The sequence below is a fragment of the Mobula hypostoma genome, chromosome 25 (assembly GCF_963921235.1).
Source record: "Mobula hypostoma chromosome 25, sMobHyp1.1, whole genome shotgun sequence".
Taxonomy (NCBI): Eukaryota; Metazoa; Chordata; class Chondrichthyes; order Myliobatiformes; family Myliobatidae; genus Mobula; species Mobula hypostoma.
In genome coordinates this window covers 43,745,792-43,771,705 of record NC_086121.1, presented here as the reverse complement: position 1 = coordinate 43,771,705, position 25,914 = coordinate 43,745,792, and the positions used below count along the sequence as shown (strand labels likewise).

Here is a 25,914-nt window from a genome sequence, read left to right as displayed (position 1 = left end):
TACCGTGTGCTTTAAGTTTGCACACTAATCTCCTATGTGGGACCTTGTCAAAAGCCTTTTGAAAATCCAAATATACCACATCCACTGGTTCTCCCCTATCCACTCTACTAGTTACATCCTCAAAAAATTCTATGAGATTCGTCAGACATGATTTTCCTTTCACAAATCCATGCTGACTTTGTACGATCATTTCACAGCTTTCCAAATGTGCTGTTATCACATCCTTGATAACTGACTCCAGCAGTTTCCCCACCACCGACGTTAGGCTAACCGGCCTATAATTCCCCGGTTTCTCTCTCCCTCCATTTTTAAAAAGTGGGGTTACATTAGCCACCCTCCAATCCTCAGGAACTAGTCCAGAATCTAACGAGTTTTGAAAAATTATCACTAATGCATCCACTATTTCTTGGGCCACTTCCTTAAGCACTCTGGGATGCAGACCATCTGGCCCCGGGGATTTATCTGCCTTCAATCCCTTCAATTTACCTAACACCACTTCCCTACTAACATGTATTTCGCTCAGTTCCTCCATCTCACTGGACCCTCTGTCCCTTACTATTTCTGGAAGATTATTTATGTCCTCCTTAGTGAAGACAGAACCAAAGTAATTATTGAATTGGTCTGCCATGTCCTTGCTCCCCATAATCAATTCACCTGTTTCTGTTTGCAGGGGACCTACATTTGTCTTTATCAGTCTTTTCCTTTTTACATATCTATAAAAGCTTTTACAGTCCGTTTTTATGTTCTCTGCCAGTTTTCTCTCATAATCTTTTTTCCCCTTCCTAATTAAGCCCTTTGTCCTCCTCTGCTGAACTCTGAATTTCTCCCAGTCCTCAGGTGAGCTGGACAGTTGATTGGCAAAAGGGATAAGAGAGGATCATGGGACAGGAGGCCTAGGGATAAAGAAAAGGAGAGGGGGGAAGCCCAGAGGATGGGCAAGGGGTATAGTGAGGGGGATAGAGAGAGAAAAAGGAGAGGGAGAAAAAGAAGGTGTGTATATAAAGAAATAATGGATGGGGTGCGAGGGGGAGGTGGGGCATTAGCGGAAGTTTGAGAAGTCAATGTTCATGCCATCAGGTTGGAGGCTACCCAGACGGAATATAATGTGTTGTTCCTCCAACCTGAGTGTGGCTTCATTTTCACAGTAGAGGATGCCATGGATAGACATATCAGAATGGGAATGCAATGTGGAATTAAAATGTGTGGGCACTGGGAGATCCTGCTTTCTCTGGCGGACAGAGCGTAGGTGTTCAGTGAGACGATCTCGCAGTCTGCGTCGGGTCTCGCCAATATATAGAATCCAACCTGAGTGTGGCTTCATTTTCGCAGTAGAGGATGCCATGGATAGACATATCAGAATGGGAATGTAATGTGGAATTAAAATGTGTGGGCACTGGGAGATCCTGCTTTCTCTGGCGGACAGAGCGTAGGTGTTCAGTGAGACGATCTCGCAGTCTGCGTCGGGTCTCGCCAATATATAGAAGGCCACATCGGGAGCACCGGACGCAGTATATCACCCCAGCCGACTCACAGGTGAAGTGTCGCCTCACCTGGAAGGACTGTCTGGGGCCCTGAATGGTGGTGAGGGAGGAAGTGTAAGGTCATGTGTAGCATTTGTTCTGCTTACAAGGAGAAGTGCCAGGAGGGAGATCGGTGGGGAGGGATGGGGGGGACGAATGGCCAAGGGAGTCGCGTAGGGAGCAATCCCTACAGAAAGTGGGGGGGGTCGGGAGGGAAAGATGTGCTTAGTGGTGGGATCCCGCTGGAGGTTGCGGAAGTTACGGCGAATTATATGTTGGACCCGGAGGCTGGTGGGCTGCTAGGTGACTTCTGAATGAAACCTGGGAGTTCTCAAAGACTAGCAATTACAAGCAGCAATTATTGTTTACTGAGAAGACCCACTCTCTGTTTCACGATTATTAAAGTCAAAAAACACTTTACCTAGACACGATGTCATTCGATGGAGCTTTTGAACTGCTGTTAAAATTTGCAATAGTTAGGATTTGAAAGATTTACTCACTGGGAGTTGCAGTAGAATTTGCACCTGAAAGCAGAAAAAAATTATTTATTTAATTATAATTTGAAAACCATTGTCAGCGATTACACTGCTAAACTGTGGAGTCCTCACATCACACGTCAGGTTCAGCATTTACCTCGGGCCACTAATCCGGAGAGGAGGTTCAACATTCTTGCTGCAAAAGCACGGACAAATAACGCTTGCTTAAGGTTGGGGTGACTAGATTCCTGGACTACACGACCACTTTGGAGTTAAATGAATTTGCAACCTCATTATAAACCATCCCACCCACGAAGAATTTTGACAATATGTCTGCATAAAGCAAGTTCTACAATAATGCACAGAGCTCACTGGACGATGCTTTCAAACAGCAGTCTGTGAAAGTTAACCACTTGGAACTGGCGAAAGGGGAATGAAACGGCATCGGAGCCCACTTGACTGGTGAAATTCCTTTCTGTACCGACCCAGAAAATAACGGACTGGTTGATGATCTAAATGCATCCAATCACTGCAGGAGGAAAAGTTGTAGCTGTGTTTCACATTAATTATAATCAAGAAGCTCTTGAAATACAGATGATGAGGGAAGACAGAGCCTTTTTACTGCAGTCACAGTTACGATTTTAGAATAGGAAGGATATACTCACCAGGAGTTGTAGTGGAAGCAGTACCTTAAAGCAGAAAGAAAAAGGTTCAGTTAATTATAATTGGAAAATTATTATCTGTTTATATATGTCAATCATCACCCGGCCATAACGTGGGAGTCTTCTCCCTCCACAAGGGCTTCAATTGTCACCCACCGCACCACAAAGCAGAAGTGCGTGTAAAGCATTCTCAATCCCAAAGAATTGTATGGTAAGGAATGTTCAAGGCAGCGGTTACTAGAATTTTGGAGAATTGAGAAGTGAGCATTGATACCTAATGGAAAAAGATGGCAGAGTGAATGATCAAATGTGAAGACATTAAATCAGCTGACAGTCCAGCTTTTCTCTTCAGACACGAAGCTGGGTGGCAGTGTTAGCTGTGAGGAGGATGCTAAGAGGATGCAGGGTGACTTGGATAGGTTGGGTGAGTGGGCAAATTCATGGCAGATGCAATTTAATGTGGACAAATGTAAAGTTATCCACTTTGGTGGCAAAAATAGGAAAACAGATTATTATCTGAATGGTGGCCGATTAGGAAAAGGGGAGGTGCAACGAGACCTGGGTGTCATTATACACCAGTCATTGAAAGTGGGCATGCAGGTACAGCAGGCGGTGAAAAAGGCGAATGGTATGCTGGCATTTATAGCGACAGGATTCGAGTACAGGAGCAGGGAGGTACTACTGCAGTTGTACAAGGCCTTGGTGAGACCATACCTGGAGTATTGTGTGCAGTTTTGGTCCCCTAATCTGAGGAAAGACATCCTTGCCATAGAGGGAGTACAAAGAAGGTTCACCAGATCGATTCCTGGGATGGCAGGACTTTCATATGAAGAAACACTGGATGAACTGGGCTTGTACTCGTTGGAATTTAGAAGATTGAGGGGGGATCTGATTGAAACGTATAAGATCCTAAAGGGATTGGACAGGCTAGATGCAGGAAGATTGTTCCCGATGTTGGGGAAGTCCAGAACGAGGGGCCACAGTTTGAGGATAAAGGGGAAAAAGCGGAAGCCTTTTAGGACCGAGATTAGGAAAAACTTCTTCACACAGAGAGTGGTGAATCTGTGGAATTCTCTGCCACAGGAAACAGTTGAGGCCAGTTCATTGGCTATAGTTAAGAGGGAGTTAGGTATGGCCCTTGTGGCTACGGGGGTCAGCGGGTATGGAGGGAAGGCTGAGGCCGGGTTCTGAGTTGGATGATCAGCCATGATCATAATAAATGGCAGTGCAGGCTCGAAGGGCCGAATGGCCTACTCCTGCACCTATTTTCTATGTTTCTATGTTTCTATGTTCTGAAATCAATAATCACCATTCGGTATTGGAGCTACTGACTGAAGATGGATAATAAGTATTACATTAAAATTAAATGAATTTTCTGATGGGACTCATTTGCTGTGTATATAAGCAGAATATACATGCAGAACTATATTTGGTATCAGAATGCATTACATCAACTTGCATATGAGAGCGCAATGTGTTACACAATCTCTGATGTGCTGTTCAGTTTCCCGAACCCATCTTGTCCAATTGTGGCTACTGACAAGAACAATATCCCCTCAACTCCAGAACTGATCCTGACCCCTTCACATGTGCTTTCTACACCCTCTCCTCAATAAACCTCCAGCTTTCATTATCATCAGCTTGTCATCAGTATCACATTTGACCGATAAAGGAACGTATACCTTTTTTTTGCTTTCTACTGAATTTCGAACTGTTGTGTCTTAACGATAAGAAATTCTCTCATATTTGTCATTGTTCCTCACAGGAAAAATTTCATTCCTGCATTCTGACCAGCTTGCCTTCAAATGACTCGCACATGTCTAGATGTGGATGAATCCAATAGCAGATTCTCCATATCTTCCCTGCTCAGCTGTTTCCTCGTGCTACTGTGGCTAGCTTTTCCCCTTTGTGTCACGTTCTCATGATTTCAGTCTTCACCTGAAACTGATCATTTCTAAAACAATACTAAATCTGATCGATTTGCGACCAATGTCCATAAAAAATTTGTCCGGTGAAAATTCCAATCACCAAGCAAGACTCAGTTTTCTAACTTCCCTTAGCATATCAATGACCTGAATGAAACCAGGGAGTACTCAAAGACTGGCAATTACAAGCAGCAATTATTGCTTGCTAAGAAGACCCACTCTCTGTATTAAGATTATTAAAGTCCAAAAAGTCTTCAAGCTCGGCACAATGTCGTTTGATGGAGCTTTTGAACTGCTGATAAAATTTGCAATATTTAGGATTTGAAAGATATACTCACTGGGAGTTGCAGTAGAACTAGCACCTGAAAGCAGAAAATAACAATTTGTTTAATTATAATTTGAAAACTATTGACAGTTATAAAAGCTCAGCTGTTGCACTGCTAAACTGTGGAGTCCAAAACGGCAGGTTCAGCATTTACCTCGGGCCACTAATCCAGAGAGGAGGTTAAACATTCTTGCTGCAAAAGCACGGTCAAATAAGGCTTGCTTAAGTTTGTGGTGACTAGATTCCTGGACTACACGACCGCATTGGAGTTAAATGAATTTGCAGCCTCATTCTACCCTGTACCACCTACGGGGAATTTTGCAAATATGTCTGCATAAAGCACTAGACCTTGATCTCAAACAGCAGTCTGTGAAAATTGACCACTTTCAACTGGCGAAAGGGGAATGAAGTGGCATCGGAGCCCCCTTGACTGGTGAAATTCCTACTCTGTAATGACCCAGAAATTAACGGACTGGTTGATGACCTAAATGCATTCAATTGTTGCAGGAGGAAAAGTTGTAGCTGTGTTTCATATTAATTATCATCAAGGAGCTCTTGAAATACAAATGATGAGGCTTGACAGAGCCATTATACTGCAGTCATAGTTACGTTTTAGAATAGGAAGGATATACTCACCTGAAATTATAGTAGAAGCAGTACCTTAAAGCAAAAAGAAAAATGTTCAGTTAATTATAATTTGAAAATTATTATGTTTGTATATGTCAATCATCACCCGGCCATAATGTGGGAGAGTCTTTTCTCTCCACAAAGGCTTTAATTGTCACACATGGCACCACAAAACGGGAGTGTGTGTTAGGCATTCTCAATCCCAAAGAATTGTACGGTAAGGAATGTTCAAGGCAGCGGTTACTAGAATTTTGGAGAATTGAGAGGTGAGCATTGATACCTAATGGAAAAAGATGGCAGAGTGAATGATCAAATATGAAGACATTAAATCAGCTGACAGTCTAGCTTTTCTCTTCAGACATGTTCTGAAATCAATAATCACCATTCAGTATTGGAGATACTGACTGAAGATGGATTATAAAAATTACGTTAATATTAAATGCATTTCCTGATGGGACTCATCTGCTGTCTATATAAGCAGAATATACATGCAGAACTATATTTGGTATCAGAATGCATTACATCAACTTGCATATGAGAGTGCAATGTGTTACACAATCTCTGATGTGCTGTTCAGTTTCCCGAACCTATCTTGTCCAGTGGTGGCTACTGACAAGAACAATATCCCCTCAACTCCAGAACTGATCCTGACCCCTTCACACGTGCTTAGTACACATTCTCCTCAATAAACCTCCAGCTTTCATTATTATCAGCTTATCATCAATTTCCCAATTTCCCTCAGGATCAATAAAGTATATCTATCTAGCTATCTATCTATCCATCAATATCACAATTTCCTCTAAAAGAACGTATACTTTTCTTTTGCTTTATTCTGAATTTAGACCTGTTATGTCCTACTGATGTGAAAATTCCGCATAGTTGTCATTGTTCCTCACAGGAAAATTTTGTTCCTGAGATCTGACCAGCTTGCCTTCAATTGACTCGCACATGTCAGAAGTGGATGAATCCAATCAGAGATTCTCCATATCTTCCATCCTCGGCTGTTTCCTCATCCTACTTTGGCTAGCTTATCCCCTGTGTGTCACTTTCTCATCATTTCAGTCTTCACCTGAAACTGATCGTTACTAAAACAATGCTAAATTTAATCAATTTGCAACCACTGCCCACAAAAAATTTGTCCAGTGAAAACTCCAATCACCAAGCAAGACTCAGTTTTCTAACTTCCCTTAGCATATCAGTGACCTGAATGAAACCTGGGAGTACTGAAGGACTGGCAATTACAAGCATCAATTATTGTTTGCTGAAAAGGCCCATTCTCTGTTTCAAGATTATTGAAGTCCAAAAAATCTTCAAGCTGGACATGTCATTCGATGCAGCTTTTGACCTGCAGTTAAAATTTGCAATATTTAGGATTTGAAAGATATACTCACTGGGAGTTGCAGTAGAACTAGCACCTGAAAGCAGAAAATAACAATTTGTTTAATTATAATTTGAAAACTATTGACAGTTATAAAAGCTCAGCTATTGCACTGCTAAACTGTGGAGTCCAAAACGGCAGGTTCAGCATTTACCTTGGGCCACTAATCCAGAGAGGAGGTTAAACATTCTTGCTGCAAAAGCACGGTCAAATAAGGCTTGCTTAAGTTTGTGGTGACTAGATTCCTGGACTACACGACCGCATTGGAGTTAAATGAATTTGCAGCCTCATTCTACTCTGTACCACCTACGGGGAATTTTGCAAATATGTCTGCATAAAGCACTAGACCTTGATCTCAAACAGCAGTCTGTGAAAATTGACCACTTTCAACTGGCGAAAGGGGAATGAAATGGCATCGGAGCCCACTTGACTGGTGAAATTCCTACTCTGTAATGACCCAGAAATTAACGGACTGGTTGATGACCTAAATGCATTCAATTGTTGCAGGAGGAAAAGTTGTAGCTGTGTTTCATATTAATTATCATCAAGGAGCTCTTGAAATACAAACGATGAGGCTTGACAGAGCCATGATGCTGCAGTCACAGTGACGCTTTTAAAATAGGAAGGATATACTCACCTGGAGTTGTAGTAGAAGCAGTACCTTAAAGCAAAAAGTGAAATGTTCAGTTAATTATAACTTGAAATATATTATCTGTTCATATATGTCAATCATCACCCGGCCATAATGTGGGAGAGTCTTCTCTCTCCACAAAGGCTTTAATTGTCACACACGGCACCATAAAACGGGAGTGTGTGTTAGGCATTCTCAATCCCAAAGAATTTTACTGTAAGGAGTGTTGAAGACAGCGTTCACAAGAATTTTGGACAACTGAGAAGTGGGCATTGCTTCCCAAAGGAAGAAGTTGGCAGAGTGATTGATCAACGCTGAAGATATTACATCAGCTGAAAGTCTAGCTGTTTTCTCTTCAGACATGTTCTGAACTCAATAATCACCATTGCCCCATTCAGTATTACAGCTACTGACTGAAGATGGAAAATAAGAATTACATTACTATTAACTGAATTTTCTGATGGTATTCATCTGCTGTCTATATAAGGAGAATATAAATGCAGAAATATATTTGGTATCAGAATGCATTACACCAACCTGCATATGAGAGCGCAATGTGTTACGCAATCTCTGATGTGCTGTTCAGTTTCCCGAACCCATCTTGTCCAATGGTGGCTACTGACAAGAACAATATCCCCTCAACTCCAGAACTGATCCTGACCCCTTCACACGTGCTTTCTACACCATCTCCTCAATAAACCTCCAGCTTTCATTATTATCAACTTGTCATCAGTATCACAATTGACCTATAAAAGAACGTATACTTTTTTTTTGCTTTCTACTGAATTTAGAACTGTTGTGTCCTAACGATATGAAATTCCTGCATATTCGTCATTGTTCCTCACAGGGAAAATTTCATTCCTGCATTCTGACCAGCTTGCCTTCAAATGATCGCACATGTGAGATGTGGATGAACCCAATCACAGATTCTCCATATCTTCCCTCCTCAGCTGTTTCCTCGTGCTACTGTGGCTAGCTATTCCCCTGTGTGTCACTTTCTCATGATTTCAGTCTTCACCTGAAACTGATTGTTACTAATACAATGCTAAATCTGATCAATTTGCAACCACTGTCCACAAAAAGTTTGTTCACTGACAACTCCAATCACCAAGCAAGACTCAGTTTTCTAACTTCCTTTAGCCTAGCAATGACCTAAATATATTACTTCAGAATGAAACCTGGGAGTTGGCAAAGACTGGCAATTACAGGCAGTAATTGTTGTTTGCTAAGAAGACCCACTCCTGGTTTCAAGATTATTAAAGTCATAAAATTCTTCAAGCTGGACAAGATGTTATTCAATGCAGCCTTGAACTGCAGTTAAAATTTGCAATATTTACGATTTGAAAGATATACTCACCAGGAGTTCCAGTTAAACTAGCACCTGAAAGCAGAAAAAAAAAACAATTTGTTTGATTATAATTGGAAAACCGTTCACAGTTAATAAAGGTCTGCTATTAAACTGCTAAACTGTGGAGTCCTCACATCACATGGCAGGTTCAGCATTTACCTCGGGCCAACAGACATGCAACAATATTTTGTATCAGAATGCATTACATCAACTTGCACATGAGATCCCAATGTGTTATGGAATCACTGATGTGCTGCTCACTTCCCTTTACCCCTCGTGTCCCACGATGGCTGATGTGAAGATCTGTTTCCCCTCAGCTCCAGAACTGGTCCTGACCCCTTCACAAATGCCGTCGTCCACCCTGTCCTCAATAAAGCTCCAGCTTTCCGTGTTACCAGCGGATTATCAGAATCAGAATTGTCATCGTCATTCAAATTCTTGTCCATGTTTACTATATCTCCTTCAATCAATACTTCCTCCTCAATTCAGACATCATCTCTCCATCAATACTTCAATGTGCCTCATCAGCCATTATTGCATTTGTGACAAGTACAATCTGCACTCCTTTGCCTTCAATAGATGTGAAATGGTATCCACAAACCTGTCAGTTGCATGTGTGATGAACATGGGAAATAAATTTGGGCAGTTTAGGTCTGAAAATGGATCAGCTGTCGATGGCATTGGAGCAGGTAATAAAGCAGTCTTTTCTCTTGAAAAATTCTTCTTACATGGTTACAGTTTAATGTTATTTTGAGGGTCTTGTCATTGATAGTGGAGATACTAAACAGATTGATTGCTCTGAAAGTAGTTAACTCCTCCACTTTCCGACCTCCTGATACACATTCAGATGTTCCTTCTGTTTCCTTTATTTTCTACCAACTGCCTTCAATTTCTAAGCCCTTGCATATATTTGCTTTTACTTTTTGACTGAATTACCAACTCCTGTCTTCTAACGATATGAAAACTTCCCACTCTCCCAGGGACTTCAGTAGAAATGTCTACATGAAGAATGTTGCACTTGGTAGCAGATTGGTCCAGTGATGTTCGTTCGAAGAAGCAGTCAATTTCAGATGACCACTTGGACCTGGTGATAGGTGAGGGGAACAACATGAGACTCACTAGACAATTGTGATTCCTGTGCCAGACTGATGCAGATAATGAAAGACAAATTAAATCAGATGATTTCAATGCATCTCATTGTTTCTGAAGGAAATGTCTTATGACCATTTTGCTAATGTGTATCAAGTTTACTAAGGTCAAGCAGCAATTCACACAAGTCATGATGTTACCTGATGGAATTTTTGTACTGTAGTGAAATTTTGAAGGACTGGTTGTTGAGCTGAATATATCTATTTGTTTCAGAAGGAAAAATTGTTGCTGCGTTTCAAGCTAATTATAATCATGGAGCTCGTAAATCATAGACAATGAAGCTTCATAGAACCTTTATACTGTAGTGAAAGTTTATGGCATTAGAATAGGAAGGATAGACTCACCTGTAGTCATTGTAGAAGCAGTACCTAAAAGCAGAAATAAAGCAATTCACTTAAGTATATTTTGAAAATTATTAACAGTTTATATATGTAAATCGTCACTCGGACCTTCCGTGAAAGAGTCTTCTCTTCCCACATAGACATCATCAATCATTTGAGGCACCACTAAACTGGAGTGAGTGTAAGGCATTCTCAGTTCCAAAGAACTGTAAAAAAGGTGTGTTTCAGACAGCAGTGACTAGAGTTTTTGACAATATGAAGTGAGCATAGGTAGCTATAGGTAGAGGGTGACGGAGTGAATGATCATCTCTGAACACATTAAATCAGCTGATTGTCCAACCTTCCTTCGAAATCTTATGTTCTGAAATCAATGACCAGGATTAACCCATTTTGATTTACAACTACTGACTGAAGATGGGAAATAAAAATTACATTAATGATAAATACATGTTCTGGTGGTACTCATCTGCTCTCTATGCCAAGCACAATATACATACAACAATATTTCGTATCAGAATGCATTATATTTACTTGCATATGAGAATCCAAACTGTTTTGAAATCACTGAGGTGCTGCTCACTTCCCTTTACTTCCCCTGTCCCATGATGGTTGATGTCTAGAACTGTTTCCCCTCAGATACAAAACAGGTCTTGACCCTTCACAAATCCGTTCATCTTCCCTGGCTTCAATAAAGCTCCAGCTTTCATTATTGTCAGTGGATCATCAGAGTCAGAAGTGTCAATGTCATCCAAATTTTTGTGCACATTCTCTATATCTCCTTCTATCAATACCTCCTCCTCCTCCAATCAGATATCGTCTCTCCATGAATACTTCATTGGGTCTCATCAGCCATTACTGGTGACAAGTATAATCTGTGCTGCTTTGTCTTCAGAAATTGTGAAACGGTATTCACAAATCTGCCAGCAGCACGTGTAATTGAAATGGGTAGCAATTTGTGCGCAGTTTAGGTCTCAAAATGGATCATCTGTCTGCAATATTGGAGCAGGTAGTAAAGGAGGTCGTTTCTCTAGAAAGATATATTTTTACATGGTTACAGTTCTGTGTTATTATGAGCGGCTCACAATTGATATTTGGTAAGTATTGATCTAAAGTTGCAGTTTAGGTGTTTATGCACACAATCTTTCTCCAGGTCTAGATTCTGTCCTTTCTCCTTGAGTGGCCCTATGAAGTCTCTAGCTGACCTCTTGTTTATAATGTTTGCACTAAGTGTCTTAGGGTTTTCATTAATCTCTTTCATCAAGGATATTTTGTGGCCACATTCAGACCTCTTGATAGCTTGTTATCCTCCTTCTCTGCTTCATTTCCTGCAAGAGTGCAAACTGCCTTCAGTTGCTAAGTGCTTGTGTATACTTGCTTTTGCTTTTTGACTGAATTAAGAACTTGTTTCTTCCAATGACATGAAAACTTCCCATACTCTCACAGGGAATTATGTAGATATGTCTAGCTAAAGAATGTTGCACTTGGGTGCTTATTGTGTTGCTCATTAGTCACCCTTGTCTGGGGAAGATTAAATTTGCATCTTTTTGATCCAGTCTTCATAAATGTCCAATTGTTGCTGCAGTCTTCATTATTAGAAGTATGAGCCATGGAGATGAGCAGACAACACCATTACTCCCTTTAAAGACGAATCAGTTTTATTTGAGACCAGTGGACAATAGCTGAGACGGTGTTCATGAAAGACCATTGATAACATCTAAGACCGTAAAACTTTTATTTTCATGTTGACTCAATGTGTCTACTCTCAGTGTTATTTCTAACAGTTTGTTGATGGATGACATTGAGCACTTCACCTGTTTAATTCCTACTGAATACAGTTTTGAGAGTGCTAAGTCTTGGTGTCCTGAACTAACAGACCTCTTTGGTATTACAATGTTTTCACCTATTAATTGTCCCTCTTTCAGGGACTTCTGTAGATACGTCTACATAATGCACGTTGCACCTGGTAGCACATAGGTCCAGTGACGTTCGTATCAAGCAGCAGTCAAATCTCAGTTGACCACTTGGACCTGGCGATAGGTGAAGGCAACAGCATGAGATGTCACTAGACAATTGTGATTCCTCTGCCAGACTAATGTAGATAATGAAGGACAAATGAAATGAGATGATTTCAATGCATCTAATTGCTTTAGAAGGAAATGTCTCATGACTATATTGTCGTTTTGTTGTAACTACGTTGCAAGTTTATTACTCTCAAGCAGCCTTCAAGCCAGACACGATGTTGTTTGATGGAGCTTTTGTACTGGAATCAATGTTTGTAATATTTAGAATGGGAAGGATATACTCACTGGGAGCTGTAGTGGAACTTGCACCTAAAAGCAGAAAGAAAACAGTTCATTACATTATAATTTGAAAAGTATTGACATTTTAAAGATCAATCATCACCCTGTGGAGGAGTCCTCATATCACACAACAGGCTCAACAGTCAGCTCTGGTACCACAAATCTGGAGTGGAGGTTGTGCATTCTTGCTTTGAAATCATTCTAATATAAGGAGTATTCAAGGTTGGTGTGACTACATTTTTGGATGAAGTGACTACTTTGGAATTTACATGTGTTAGCATCTTCATTCTGTCGCATTGCTCATACGGGGTGTTTTCTAAGTATGCTTGCAGTTAGCATATTTTGCAAGATAGCACATAGGTTGCTCAATGTTGCTTTTAAACAGCAGACAATCTAAGTTAACCACTTGGAACTTGAGGTACGGGAAAAGGACAGCATGGGAGTTCACTGGACTTTTGCAGTTCCTTGGCTGGACTGACGCAGAGAATGAAGGACTGGTTGAGGTTCTGAATGTATCTCATTGTTTCAGAAGGAAATATTGTTGCTGTGTTTCAAGCTAGCCTTAATCAATGAGCTCTTAAAAACATAGATGATGAGGATTCATGGAGCATTTTTACAGTAGTCAAAGTTTATCCCATTAGAATAGGAAGAATATTCTCACCTGTAGTTGTTGCAGGTGTGGGACCTAAAAGCAGAAACAGAGCAATTCAGTTAATTGAAATTTGAAAAGTAGTGACAGTTTACATACGTCAATCATCACCCAGCTGATATGATAGCTATGGTAAGAGGGTAGGAGAGTGAATGTTCGGTTCTGAACACATTAAATCAGCTGAATGTTCAACCCTTCTTCTTCCAAGGCTTATGTTCTGAAATCTATGACCACCATTGGCCCATTCATGTTTTGCAGCCACTGACTGATTATGGGAAATAAGAATTACATTAATAATGAATACACATTCTGGAGGTATTCATCTGCTGTCTAAGTTGAGCACAGTAGACATGCAACAATATTTTGTATCAGAATGCATGACATCAACTTGCACATGAGATCCCAATGTGTTACGGAATCACTGATGTGCTGCTCACTTCCCTTTACCCCTCGTGTCCCATGATGGCTGATGTGACGATCTGTTTCCCCTCAGCTCCATAACTGGTCCTGACCCCTTCACAAATGCCGTCGTCCACCCTGTCCTCAATAAAGCTCCAGCTTTCCGTATTACCAGCGGATTATCAGAATCAGAATTGTCATTGTCATCCAAATTCTTGTCCATGTTTGCTATATCTCCTTCTAACAATATCTCCTCCTTTATTCACACGTCATCTCTCCATCAATACTTCAATGTGCCTCATCAGCCATTATCTGTGACAAGTACAATCTGCACTCCTTTGCCTTCAATAGGTGTGAAATGGTATCCACAAAGCTGTCAGTGGCATGTGTAATGCACATGGGAAATAAGTTGTGGGCGGTTCGGGTCTCCAAATGGATCAGCTGTCTTTGGCATTGGAGCAGGTAATAAAGGAGGTCTTTTCTCTTGAAAGATTCTCTTTACATGGTTACATGGAAGTGAGCATAGATAGCTATAGTAAGAGGGTGGCAGAGGGATTGATCAGCTCAGACCACATTAAATCAGCTAGAGGTCCACATTTTTTTCTAAAACTTATGTTCTGAGCTCTCTATAACTTGCATTTACCCATACTTACAATGTGATTGAGGGCAGGTGAATCGTATTCTGTAGTCTTGGCACATCTGATCACTTTGATCGTCGTTCCTACAGAAGAATCCACGAGCAACATTACACCTGTTCACCACAGAGAAGGAACATGTAATGGAGTCATTGAAGAAGCTCTCAATGCTTTTTGGAATGAAGTAATATTTGTGAAACAATATGAGCAGCTTTGTTACGTACGGTTCAATGTTCTCTCCAGTCTGTGAGGCTGGAACCCCTGATGTTGTCTCCACCTCACAGGCGATTGGATAAAGGCAGATGCGGTTGGGAAATTGAATATACAGATGGTTAAAAACTTCATAATCTCCCTCTCCTGATGGGTCATCAATGTTAAACCATTCAGTTTTGCATATTTTTGCTGAAGATGAGAAAAAAACGTTAAAACTTTACATTAATAGTGAACACATTTTGGTGGAACTTATCTGCTGACATTGTCCAGCATAGCATACATTCTGCATCAAAATGTATCATATCAACTTGCAGATGAGACCGCAATGTGTCAATGATAAATGATGTACTGGTCACTTTCCTTTACTCTTCCTGTCCCATAGTGACTGATGGGACTGTTTCCACTCAGCTCCCAGAGCAGGTCCTGACCCCTTCCAACAAGACAGGTACTGTACTGGATCTGCTGTTGAATGAGCCTGGCCATTTGACCGAATGTTCAGTGGCTGAGCAGTCAGGGAAAAGTGACTACAAACAGTTAATTTTTAAGATAGCTATTGTTAAGCTTAAGTCTGAAACCTATGGGAGAGTATTAAATAAGAGCAGTGTCACGGTCCCAACTGTTAATTCCTCTTATTCTCCTTATTCTCTTTTCCCATGTTCTCCTGGGCTCCTGGATTGTGGCACGTGATTCTCATCTAAACCTGCAGCATAAAATCCCTGGCTTTGCATCCACTCGTTGCCAGATTGTTGCTTCAGCCAGTGTGATAAGTATCGCCTGCCGTTGGTCTTTCCATTTAACGCTCCGTGTCAAGATAAGTGTTGCCTGCTGCCTGTCTCCTGTTTGCCGTTCAGCTCCAGCAGTGCCCTGTGTCAAGAAAAGTTTTGCCTGCCTCCTGCTCTTCCGTTCATCCACGCTGTTTGCCGGTGTTAACCGTGTCTCTCGACTGCTTAGAATTGTGTGTTCTAAGTTCTGTTCCCGCGCTGTTTGCCTGTGTTAACCCAGTCTCAGTTAACAGGAGCATGGCATGTCGCCCGCAGCTCTCCCCCAGCCACGCTCATCCCCTTGTCTGCATCCCTGCTGTGCCTCATCTCGCCGTCCGTCTACATTCTCCGCTGGCTTAGTGGTTAATTGCCGTGTTCTCACTGTAGCGACCCGGTTTTGATCCACGGACCAGCCTCGCTCACTCCTCCGCTTTCCTCTATCTAACCCCCGCTCCCCGGCCTTCCCTGCAACTATTAATAAACACACTTCTGATTACGCTACCTCTGTGTCAGTGTCCTGCGTTTGGATTCACCCGTTCTCTCCGCGACAAGCAGGGCAAATTCAGAGAGCATTAGGCAGGAACTGTGGACAGTGAATTAGGAACAGCATTTTTGTGTATGTCCATATCCAACCTGTGGAGTGTGTTTAAAGACCGACTTCCCACAGTACAAAACAGGTACATTATGTTCCTGTCAGAAGAAGGGACAAAGATGGTAATGGAAGAGAACTTTGGATACTGACAGAGGTGGTGAATTTAGATAAGAAGTAAAAGCTCAGGAAGATAAGATCAAGCACAACCCTTAAGGATTACAAGTAAGCCAGAAACAAACTCAAAAAAAATTAGAAAACCCAGAGGGGGCCATGAAAAATCATTGGCAAAGGGGAATAAAGAGAGTCCTCAGGCATTCTATACATACATCAGGAGGAAGAGGGTAAGTGGGGAGAAGGTTGAACCCCTCAACAATAGAGGGGAAACATTCAGCTGGATGTGGAGGATGTGGGTGAGTTCCTTAATGAGTAGTGACGAAAAAGAATGACTTGCAGGATAGGGAGTTCATTGCCAAATATAGTAACATGCTAGGGCATTTTGATGTAAGTGAGGTGAGATGTTGGATCTCTTAAAGAGCACTGAAGTGGGTAAGTTCCTGGTGTCTGGTGGAATATGTCATCTGGTTCGGATATGGCCCAAGTGCGGAGTGAGAGACACTGAAGCAAGTCGATACTTCACAGACTTTAATGCGACCAATGTTAAAGGGAAAAGAAAACAGTAAACGCTAGGCCAAAACAGGACCATTGACAAAAACTCTCGAATGGAAAATGAAACCTACGCTACGGCTGAAAAGAACAACTAAGAATAAAACAAATATCGCTAGTCTCCAGAGTCAGTTAACTCAACAGTCCAATTTCTCGGGCAAAGCGGAATGTAGATAACAAGGCGTAGCTGTGTCCAAGTCTTGACAAATACTACGACGGAATGAATGGAGTTAAATACTATCACAATGAAATCATGATTAGCTGACACGTGCATCTTTACAAGCGCAATTGCCCAATCTGATGTGCTGCTGAATCTGTGGTTGTGACTGGGCCCTCATCTCTAGGCGCAGCCCCTGAGGCGCTACAGACCCACGTCCATTGGAAGTCCTGAAAGAGGGACTTGTCCAAGATGTCCTTCAGTGATGCTGGTAGATAAGTACCATGGTGTGCACTGCCAATATCAGAGCCAAAGACTTCCATGTAGAGAAAGAAAAAACAAGAGCTTAGACAGAGGTAACTCAACCAAGTGACACCGTGAGACAAATCATTCTCAAAACAAGGACCCTCCGATTGGAGGTAATACAGCATCTGCTTCAAGAATAAAATGAACACAGAATCTGAATTTATCAAAATAAACTTAAACAGAAAGCACCAGAAACTGCATTACAAAGAGCGAGTCGCTCGAGAAAAACACAAGAAACTAAAACCATTAATAACTTTTAAGCAACAATTAACCAATTCAGGTGATCTAAAAACCCCAGAGCCCAAAAGCTCTCTGATGCCTTGCACAGGTCTGAAGTCACTACAGGACCCCCTTCTTTACAGCTGGCACCTGGTGTCCCAGGAAGATCTAAAAACTCGAGAGACCTGGGGAACGAGAGAGAGGCATGGGAACCCCAACAGACTGAGAGACCGGGGAATCCTGAGAGACTGGGGAACCCCAACAGACTGAGACAGCAGGGAAATCCTAAGGAGCCGATCTCTCTTGGGGCGCTGGATGGAGTAGGTCGCATTTTGGCTTTGCTCCGTTCATTTTTCAATCTTTTACCATCCTTTTACTACCTATATCAAAGTGTTTATAACACTTCTAAATGTTTGAATTTTGATTTTTAATTGATGGAAGTGACTACCAGAGGAAAAAATGTATTAGCTGAAGGTAAGGATGCCGGTAATGGAAATGGAAAGAAAGAAGGTGTTTTTGAACAGCCTAAACAGTCTCAACTTACTTTGAAGGCTATCTTGAAGCTCTTGGATGATAAATTCAATAAAAGATTTGCTATTTTGGAAGTATTGTTAAAGGAGATCATTGGTAGATTGGCAGTACTTAAGTTGGAGAGCGAAAAACAACAACAACAAATTTCCAAACTCGTTGAAGCTGGGAGACAGAGAGATCACAGGCTCGATCTATTGGAAAAGAAATTAACTTCAACCACTCAAACTCCGGAACAGTATATAGTTAAGACTATTGACTTGGAGAGTCGTAGTCAGAGACAGAATTTGCGAATAGTAGGACTTAGTGAAGACGTTGAGAGCGGTCACCTTACTAAATTGTTTTTCTCAATTTTTAATGGAGGTGTTGGGTTCCGATATTTTTCCTTCTCCCCCTATACTCAATCACACTCACCGGTCTTTAAGAGTTAAACCCCCTAAGGAGTTGAAACCCCAACCTGGGATACCCCGATTTCATTATGTGCATACTAAGGAGCATTTGATTCGAATTGCTTATCGAAAAGGGGTTATTGTGCATGCAGATCTCAGGTTTCATCTGGTTGAAGACTACAGTCCTGAGGTAATGCAAGAAAGATCGCTTTTTAAAGCGGTGATGTCCGAATTATATCAAAGAAATTTCCAACCAGCTCTGCTATTTCCAGCTCACCTAAGGGTTGTCCTGCCTGATAAATTGCGTAAATGGTTTAAATCCATGGACGAAGCACATCAATTTCTTGAGGATCAAAGTCCGAGCTCAGATGTGTAATAAATTTGCTGTTTCTTTATGTTTCTATTCATTTGACTTATAAACTGGTGATGTCCGAGCTCTATTAGTAGATATCTGGCATGCTCAACATCCCATCGACAAGGACTATTCATATTATTCTCATGTTCACAAATCTTACAGTAGAATAAACTATTTTTGGTTGACTCTGATTTAATTTCTCGTGTTACTAATACAAAATATCATAATATATTAATCTCTGACCATAGCCCCTTGACAATGTCCCTAAATCTCTCCCTTCCGAAACGAATCTATTCCTGGCGTTTTAACCCTTCCCCTCTCACTGATAAGAGATCTATAGAAAACATCATCACCAGATTTCATAGAAATTAACGGTAATGGCAAGGTGTCAGATTCCACACTCTGGGAGACATTAAAAGTTGTAATTCGTGGGTATATAATTTCATATGAATCCGCTGCTAAGAGGGAGAGAGAAGGGCGATTATTAGAGGTTGCGAGTACGCTTCCAACCCTCGAAGCGACATACCAGGCTTCGAAATCCTCAGAAGATTATAATAAAATAATGAAGCTTAAATATGAGTACAATTGTATCTTGGGTAGTCAAATAAATAACCTCCTCTTAAAATTAAGACAAAAGCATTTTGAAATGGGGAACAAGCCTGGGGGGCTCCTGGTGCGGCAGCTTAGGGGTCCCCAAGCCTCAAGGTCAATCCAATCCACTGCATTAGATCAAGGGCAGGTACCCTGTTAACCAACCCCAAGGAGGTAAATGAATGTTTTAAAGAATTTTACAGTGAACTCTACACTTCTAAATGTGATGCCACTCAATCTGATGTGAATGACTTCTTTGACTCTCTTGTAATGCCGAAACATAGTGATGCTGCTAGGAAGGACTTAATTCTGACTTCACATTGGAAGAAATAACCTCTGCCTTTAAGTCATTTCTGTCCGGCAAGGCAGCTGGGCCGGATGGATTTGGCTGTGAATTTTATAAGGAATTTTGTGATATCCTCGCCCCACCTCTCCTCAGATAGATATCTTGCTCTAAGAGAGACAAAGCCTTGCCTAAAACATTGTACAAGGCTATCATTTCCCTCATTCTGAAGAAAGGTAAAGAGGAAACAGACCTGGCCAGCTATAGGCCCATTGCACTCCAGAACTTCGATAGAAAGGTAATCACTAAAATGCTGGCTAACCGGCTAAATAAGCATTTGTCACCTATCATTCATCCTGATCAGACAGGATTCACCCCGGGCAGGTTCTCTTTTCCAATGTCAGATGCCTCCTTAATACTATATATGCTGATCATGGGAAAGCTGGTGGGGCAGCAATCTATCCCTTGATGCACAGAAAGCTTTTGACCAAATTGAGTGACCTTACATGTTTGAGTCACTGTACAGATTTGGGTTTATATGTGCTAAACATAGGTTGATACAATTTAAGGTAGTGCATAGGGCCCACATGCCTAAAGATAAACTAGCTCGTTTTTACTCTCATGTAAGTCCTGTTTGTGACAAATGGCCAGAAGATCTATTTTATTGAATTGTAAAGAGATCAATCCCCCTACTACAGTTCAATGGTTTTCCCAAACTATATCTTGTTTAAATTTGGAAAAAATCAGAAGTGTCACTTTTGATCCTTTGGTTAAATTTGAAGAGACTTGGAGGCCAACACTTTCATATGATGTAGCTTGACCTTTTCCGAATCCTTTTTATTAACCTAAAATATATGGACAGGGGAGCGGAGTTAACGACATTAATGATTGTATTCGATGTAATATAATAGCCCAGCTTTGTTTAGTTTTGTTTAGTTCAGGTGTTGGTTTAGTTCAGTTTGGTTTTATTTATTTTGATGTTTTTTTTTCTTGATTTTTTTAATTTTTCTTTTTATCATGTTTAATTATATTAAGAGTTTGGGAGGCCTAATATACTTGTATTATCTGTAGTTTTTACTTGCATATGTCAATTACAAATAATATAATCCCAATCTCTTTGTATTAGTATTGTTGCTATGTTTATGAATTTGAAAATTAATAAAAATTTTGAAAAAGAAAGAAAGATTTAGGTTTGGCGAGTCATTTATATCCTGGGTAAAACAGCCCAATGTGTTCTATCATAGCCAATGACGACAATTTCAACTACGTTTCCCCTACACCGTCAGTTCAGCAGGGTTACCTTCTCTCGCCGGCCCTTTTTGCCGTCACGGTAGAGCCCCTCACCCAAAAAATAAGAAGTCACCGAAATATTGTGGGTTTGAAAGTGGGAGGTATTGAAACACTTACTAGTTTGTATGCCGACAATATGATACTCTACTTACAAAACTCAGAAAAGTCAGTCCCCCTTCTAGATTTAATCACTTCTTTTGGCAGACTATCGGGATACTCAATCAATTGGACAAAAAGTGACTTTGTGCCCCTTTCCGACGTCTACACGCCAGGTTTTTTGGAAAGTGTCCTGTTTAAAGTAGTTAAAGATCACTTTACTTATCTTGGCTTGGCAATACCTAAAGATCCTAAACTAATATTTAAATTAAACTTCGCGGAGTTTATCTCAAAACTTAACAGATCATAGGAAGTTGGAAAACCCTACCTCTGTCTGGGATTGGTGGTATAAATTCAATTAAAATGGTTTCCCTTCATCTTTGTCAAAATCTCCCCATTTTTCTTAAATCAGCCTTCTTTAAAGAGTTGGACTCCTTATATCTGGAATTATAAGAATCACAGGATTTTGAAAATTCATTTGCAAAAGCCCAAGTCTGAAGGAGGGCTGGGATTACCTGTACTCAGACACTAGCACTGGGCTGTCAATGTTAGGGCTCTAATGTTCTGGCAACAGGGGCTCTGGATAACTTAGCCCCTGGGGCCCCCTTGTGGCTATGTATGGAGTCTAACTCTGTTGTCAACTCCTCTTTGCCAGCCATGCTGTTCTCTAAGTTAGAAAAGCCTGGGACTTCAAAAAGTCTAAGTTTCGCTTTGAAGAACTCCATCAGAATTCTAAATCAGATTAGGAGCGTTCTGAATCTACCAGAGACCTCTGTACAAAGACCGATCGGTTTCAATCACACCTTTCTACCCTCATGATCAGACAAAACCTACCATGCTTGGAGGGAGAAGGGTCCAGTTTCTATCGAAGACCTGTACATAGAGGGACGGTTTGCAACTTTTAGTTTGCTGGAAGAGAAATTTGAGCTGCCTCATTTGCACTTTTTTCGTGACTTACAAATTAGACCAATCCAAGATTTGTAATTTTGAAATCCTTCCAGGGAAGCATATATTTTTTGATATCTTAAAGAACTCTCCTGACTCCAGGCATCTCGTTCCTAAGTTTGTACCTTTGTTTGATGGTTGTACTATAGCCTCTACTGTGAAGATCAGGGAGGCCTGGGAGAGAGGAATTGGGCATTGAACTATCTGAAGCTGCCTGGTACAAGAGTTTGTCTATGATACAGGCTTGCTCTGTTAATAGCAGACACCAACTGATCCAGTTCAAAGTTGTCAACTGTCTTCACTATTCTAATCTCAGGTTGCACAGGATTTAGTTTTTGTCTCGCCAATGTGTGATAGATGTCACACACTTTTTGGTTTTGCCCTTCACTGACTGGATTCTGGTCCAAAATATTTGACTGGTACTAAGAAGCCTATAAAAGATCCTTCTCCTTGGAAGCTGGTCTTGTCAACTTTGGCTGTTCGCAATCCACTCTATGCTTCCCTACAGCCATACAACAGTCTCTGATGCTGGGAACAACAGTTGCTAAAAGACTTAGCTTGAGGGAATGGAAATCACCCTTTCCCCCTTCCTTTCGGAGATGGATGGCAGACATGACCTCAGTCATACAGATGGAGAGACTCAGGTTCTTGAGAACCAATTCAATTACAAATTTTTCAGCTATCTGGGATCCATTTCTTGCCTACCTAGACGAGGCCAGGGCAGATAAACAATTTTCCACCAGCTAATCTCTCACGGGCCTCATTCGAGAATTAATCTTTAGCACTTTTGAGCACTTGGTACAACAGACATCCCTCTAATGTCATGCCCTTTTTATTCCCTTTCTTTTATTATTTTCTTTTTACACATGTCTGAGCTTATATGTTCTTGTTGATTTTATTGTTCTTGAAAAATTTGAAAGTAAAGTATTTTAAAAAAAAGAAAATTATTATCTGTTTATATATGTCAATCATCACCCAGCCAAAATGTGGGAGCGTCTTCTCTCTCCACAAGGGCTTCAATTGTCACCCACGGCAAAACAGGAGTGTGTGTAAGGCATTCTCAATCCCAAAGAATTGTACGGAAAGAAGTATTCAAGACAGCGGTTACAAGAATTTTGGAAAATTCAGAAGTGAGCATTGATACCTAAAGGAAGAAGTTTGCAGAGTGAATGATCACCTCTGAAGACATTAAATCAGCTGACTGTCCAGCTTTTCTCTTCCGACATGTTCTGAAACCAATAATCACCATTGCCCTGTTCAGTATTGCAGCTACTGACTGAAGATGGATAATAAGAATTACATTAATAGTAAATGCAGTTCCTGATAGAACTCATCTGCTGTCTTTATAAATGTAGAAATATATTTGGTATCAGAATGCATTACACCAACCTGCATATGAGAGCGCAATGTGTGACACAATCTCTGATGTGCTGTTCAGTTTCCCGAACCCATCTTGTCCAATGGTGGCTACTGACAAGAACAATATCTCCTCAACTCCAGAACTGATCCTGACCCCTTCACACGTGCTTCGTACACCCTCTCCTCAATCAACCTCCAGCTTTCATTATTATCAGCTTGTCATCAGTATCACAATTGTCCCATAAAAGAACGTATACTTTTGTTTTGCTTTCTACTGAATTTGGAACTCCTGTGTCCCAATGATATGAAAATTTTGCATAGTTTTCTTTGTTCCTCACAGGAAAATTTTGTTCCTGAGTTCTGACCAGTTTGCCTTCAAGTGACTTGTACATGTCGGATGTGGATAAACCCAGCAACAGATTCTCCATATCTTCCCTCCTCAGCTGTTTCCTTGTGCTACTGTGCCTAGCTTTTCCCCTTTGTTTCACTCGCTCATGATTTCAGTCTTCACCTGAAACTGATCGATACCAAAACAATGCTAAATCTGATCGATTTGCAACCACTGTCCACAAAAAATTTGTTCATTGAAAACTCCATTCACAAGGCAAGACACAGTTCCCTAACTTCCCCTAGTACAGCAATGACCTAAATATATCACTTCTGAATGAAACCTGGGAGTTCTCAAAGACTGGCAAATATACGCAGCAATTATTGTTTGCTAAGAAGACCCACTCTCTGTTTCAAGATTATTAAAGTCAAAAAACTCTTCAAGCTAGACACAATGTCGTCTGATAGAGCTTTGAAATGCAGTTAAAATTTGCAATATTTAAGATTTGAAAGATATACTCACTAGGAGTTGCAGTAGAACCAGCACCTGAAAGCAGAAAAAAAACAATTTATTTAATTATAATTTGAAAACCATTAACAGTTATTAAAGGTCAGCTTTTACATTGTGTAGTCCTCACATCACACGGCAGGTTCAGCATTTACCTCGGGTCACTAATCGGGAGAGAAGTTTAAACATTCCTGCTGCAAAAGCACAGTCAAATAAGGCTTGCTTAAGGTTGGGGTGACTGGATTCCTGGACCACATGAACACTTTGGAGATAAATGAATTTGCGACCTCACTCTATCCCGTCCCACCCACGGGGAATTTTGTAAATATGTCTGCATAAAGAGTGTTCTACAAGGATGCACATAGCTCACCAGACGTTGCTTTCAAACAGCAGTCAGAGAAAGTTAACCACTTGGAACTGGCGAAAGGGGGATTAAATGGCATCGGAGCCCACTTGACTCATGAAATTCCTGCTCTGTACTGACCCAGAAAATTACGGACTGGTTGATGATCTAAATGCATCCAATTATTGCAGGAGGAAAAGATGGAGCTGTGTTTCACATTAATTGTCATCAAGGAGATCTTGAAATACAAACAATGAGGCTTGACAGAGCCTTTTTACTGCAGTCACAGTTACGCTTTTAGAATAGGAAGAATATACTCACCTGGAGACGTAGTAGATGCATTACCTTAAAGCAAAAAGAAAAAAGTTCAGTTAATTATAATTTGGAAATTATTATCTGTTTATATATGTCAATCATCACCGACCGTTCATGAAAGACCATTGATAACATCTAAAACCGTAAAACTTTTATTTTCATGTTGACTCAACATGTCTCCTCTCAGTGCTATTTATATTGATGGATGACATTGAGCAGTTCATCTGTCCAATTCCTTCCGAATACAATTTTGAGAGTGGTAAGTCTTGGTGCCCTGAACTAACGTACCTCACTGGAATTATACTGTCTTCACATATTAATTGTTATCTGTCCCTCTCTCAGGGACTTCTGTAGCTATGTCTACATAACGCACGTTGCACCTGGTAGCACATAGGTCCAGTGACGTTCGTATCAAGCAGCAGTCAAATCTCAGTTGACCACTTGGACCTGGCGATAGGTGAAGGCAACAGCATGAGATGTCACTAGACAATTGTGATTCCTCTGCCAGACTAATGTAGATAATGAAGGACAAATTAAATGAGATGATTTCAATGCATCTAATTGCTTCAGAAGGAAATGTCTCATGAAAATATCGTCGTTGCATTGTAACTGTGTTGCAAGTTTATTACTCTCAAGCAGCCCTTCAAACCAGACATGATGTTGCTTGATGGAGCTTTTGTACTGTAGTCAAAGTTTATCCCATTAGAATAGGAAGAATATTCTCACCTGTAGTTGTTGCAGGTGTGGGACCTAAAAGCAGAAACAGAGCAATTCAGTTAATTAAAATTTGAAAAGTGGTGACAGTTTAGATACATCAATCATCACCCGGCTGAAACGAAGTCTTCTCTTCATATGGGCATCATCAGTCATTTGAGGCACCACAAAACTGGAGTAAGGCACTGTTAGTTCCAAATGATGGTAAAATAATGTGTTTCCAAGACTGGGGTTACTCAAATTTTTGGACAATATGGATTTGGCCTGGACAGCTATGGTAAGAGGGCGGGAGAGTGAATGTTCGGTTCTGAACACATTAAATCAGCTGACTGTTCAACCCTTCTTCTTCCAAGGCTTATGTTCTGAAATCTATGATCACCATTGGCCCATTCATGTTTTTCAGCTACTGACTGATTATGGGAAATAAGAATTACATTAATAATGAATACACATTCTGGAGGTACTCATCTGCTGTCTAAGTTGAGCACAGTAGACATGCAACAATATTTTGTATCAGAATGCATGACATCAACTTGCACATGAGATCCCAATGTGTTACGGAATCACTGATGTGCTGCTCACTTCCCTTTACCCC

The 25,914-nt window shown here is 40.8% G+C and overlaps 2 protein-coding genes across 2 annotated transcripts in view; both read right to left on the bottom strand.

The window, feature by feature from the left end:
* The window catches only part of LOC134337689 (mucin-2-like), a 49,625-nt gene extending 40,287 nt beyond the window's left edge, over positions 1-9,338 (bottom strand). Inside the window, exons 1-8 of the mRNA XM_063032881.1 lie at positions 9,164-9,338; positions 8,902-8,925; positions 7,551-7,574; positions 6,927-6,950; positions 5,545-5,568; positions 4,922-4,945; positions 2,662-2,685; positions 2,021-2,044 (exon numbers count right to left, since the gene is read on the bottom strand). Of these exons, the coding sequence (XP_062888951.1) occupies positions 2,021-2,044; positions 2,662-2,685; positions 4,922-4,945; positions 5,545-5,568; positions 6,927-6,950; positions 7,551-7,574; positions 8,902-8,925; positions 9,164-9,338 (343 nt within the window). The remainder of the gene's footprint in view (positions 1-2,020; positions 2,045-2,661; positions 2,686-4,921; positions 4,946-5,544; positions 5,569-6,926; positions 6,951-7,550; positions 7,575-8,901; positions 8,926-9,163) is intronic.
* A 3,255-nt stretch (positions 9,339-12,593) lies between these two features.
* Positions 12,594-25,914, bottom strand: part of LOC134337688 (mucin-2-like) — a 221,663-nt gene continuing 208,342 nt past the window's right edge. Inside the window, exons 33-39 of the mRNA XM_063032880.1 lie at positions 25,332-25,355; positions 24,612-24,635; positions 23,963-23,986; positions 14,590-14,767; positions 14,384-14,481; positions 13,344-13,367; positions 12,594-12,712 (exon numbers count right to left, since the gene is read on the bottom strand). Of these exons, the coding sequence (XP_062888950.1) occupies positions 12,594-12,712; positions 13,344-13,367; positions 14,384-14,481; positions 14,590-14,767; positions 23,963-23,986; positions 24,612-24,635; positions 25,332-25,355 (491 nt within the window). The remainder of the gene's footprint in view (positions 12,713-13,343; positions 13,368-14,383; positions 14,482-14,589; positions 14,768-23,962; positions 23,987-24,611; positions 24,636-25,331; positions 25,356-25,914) is intronic.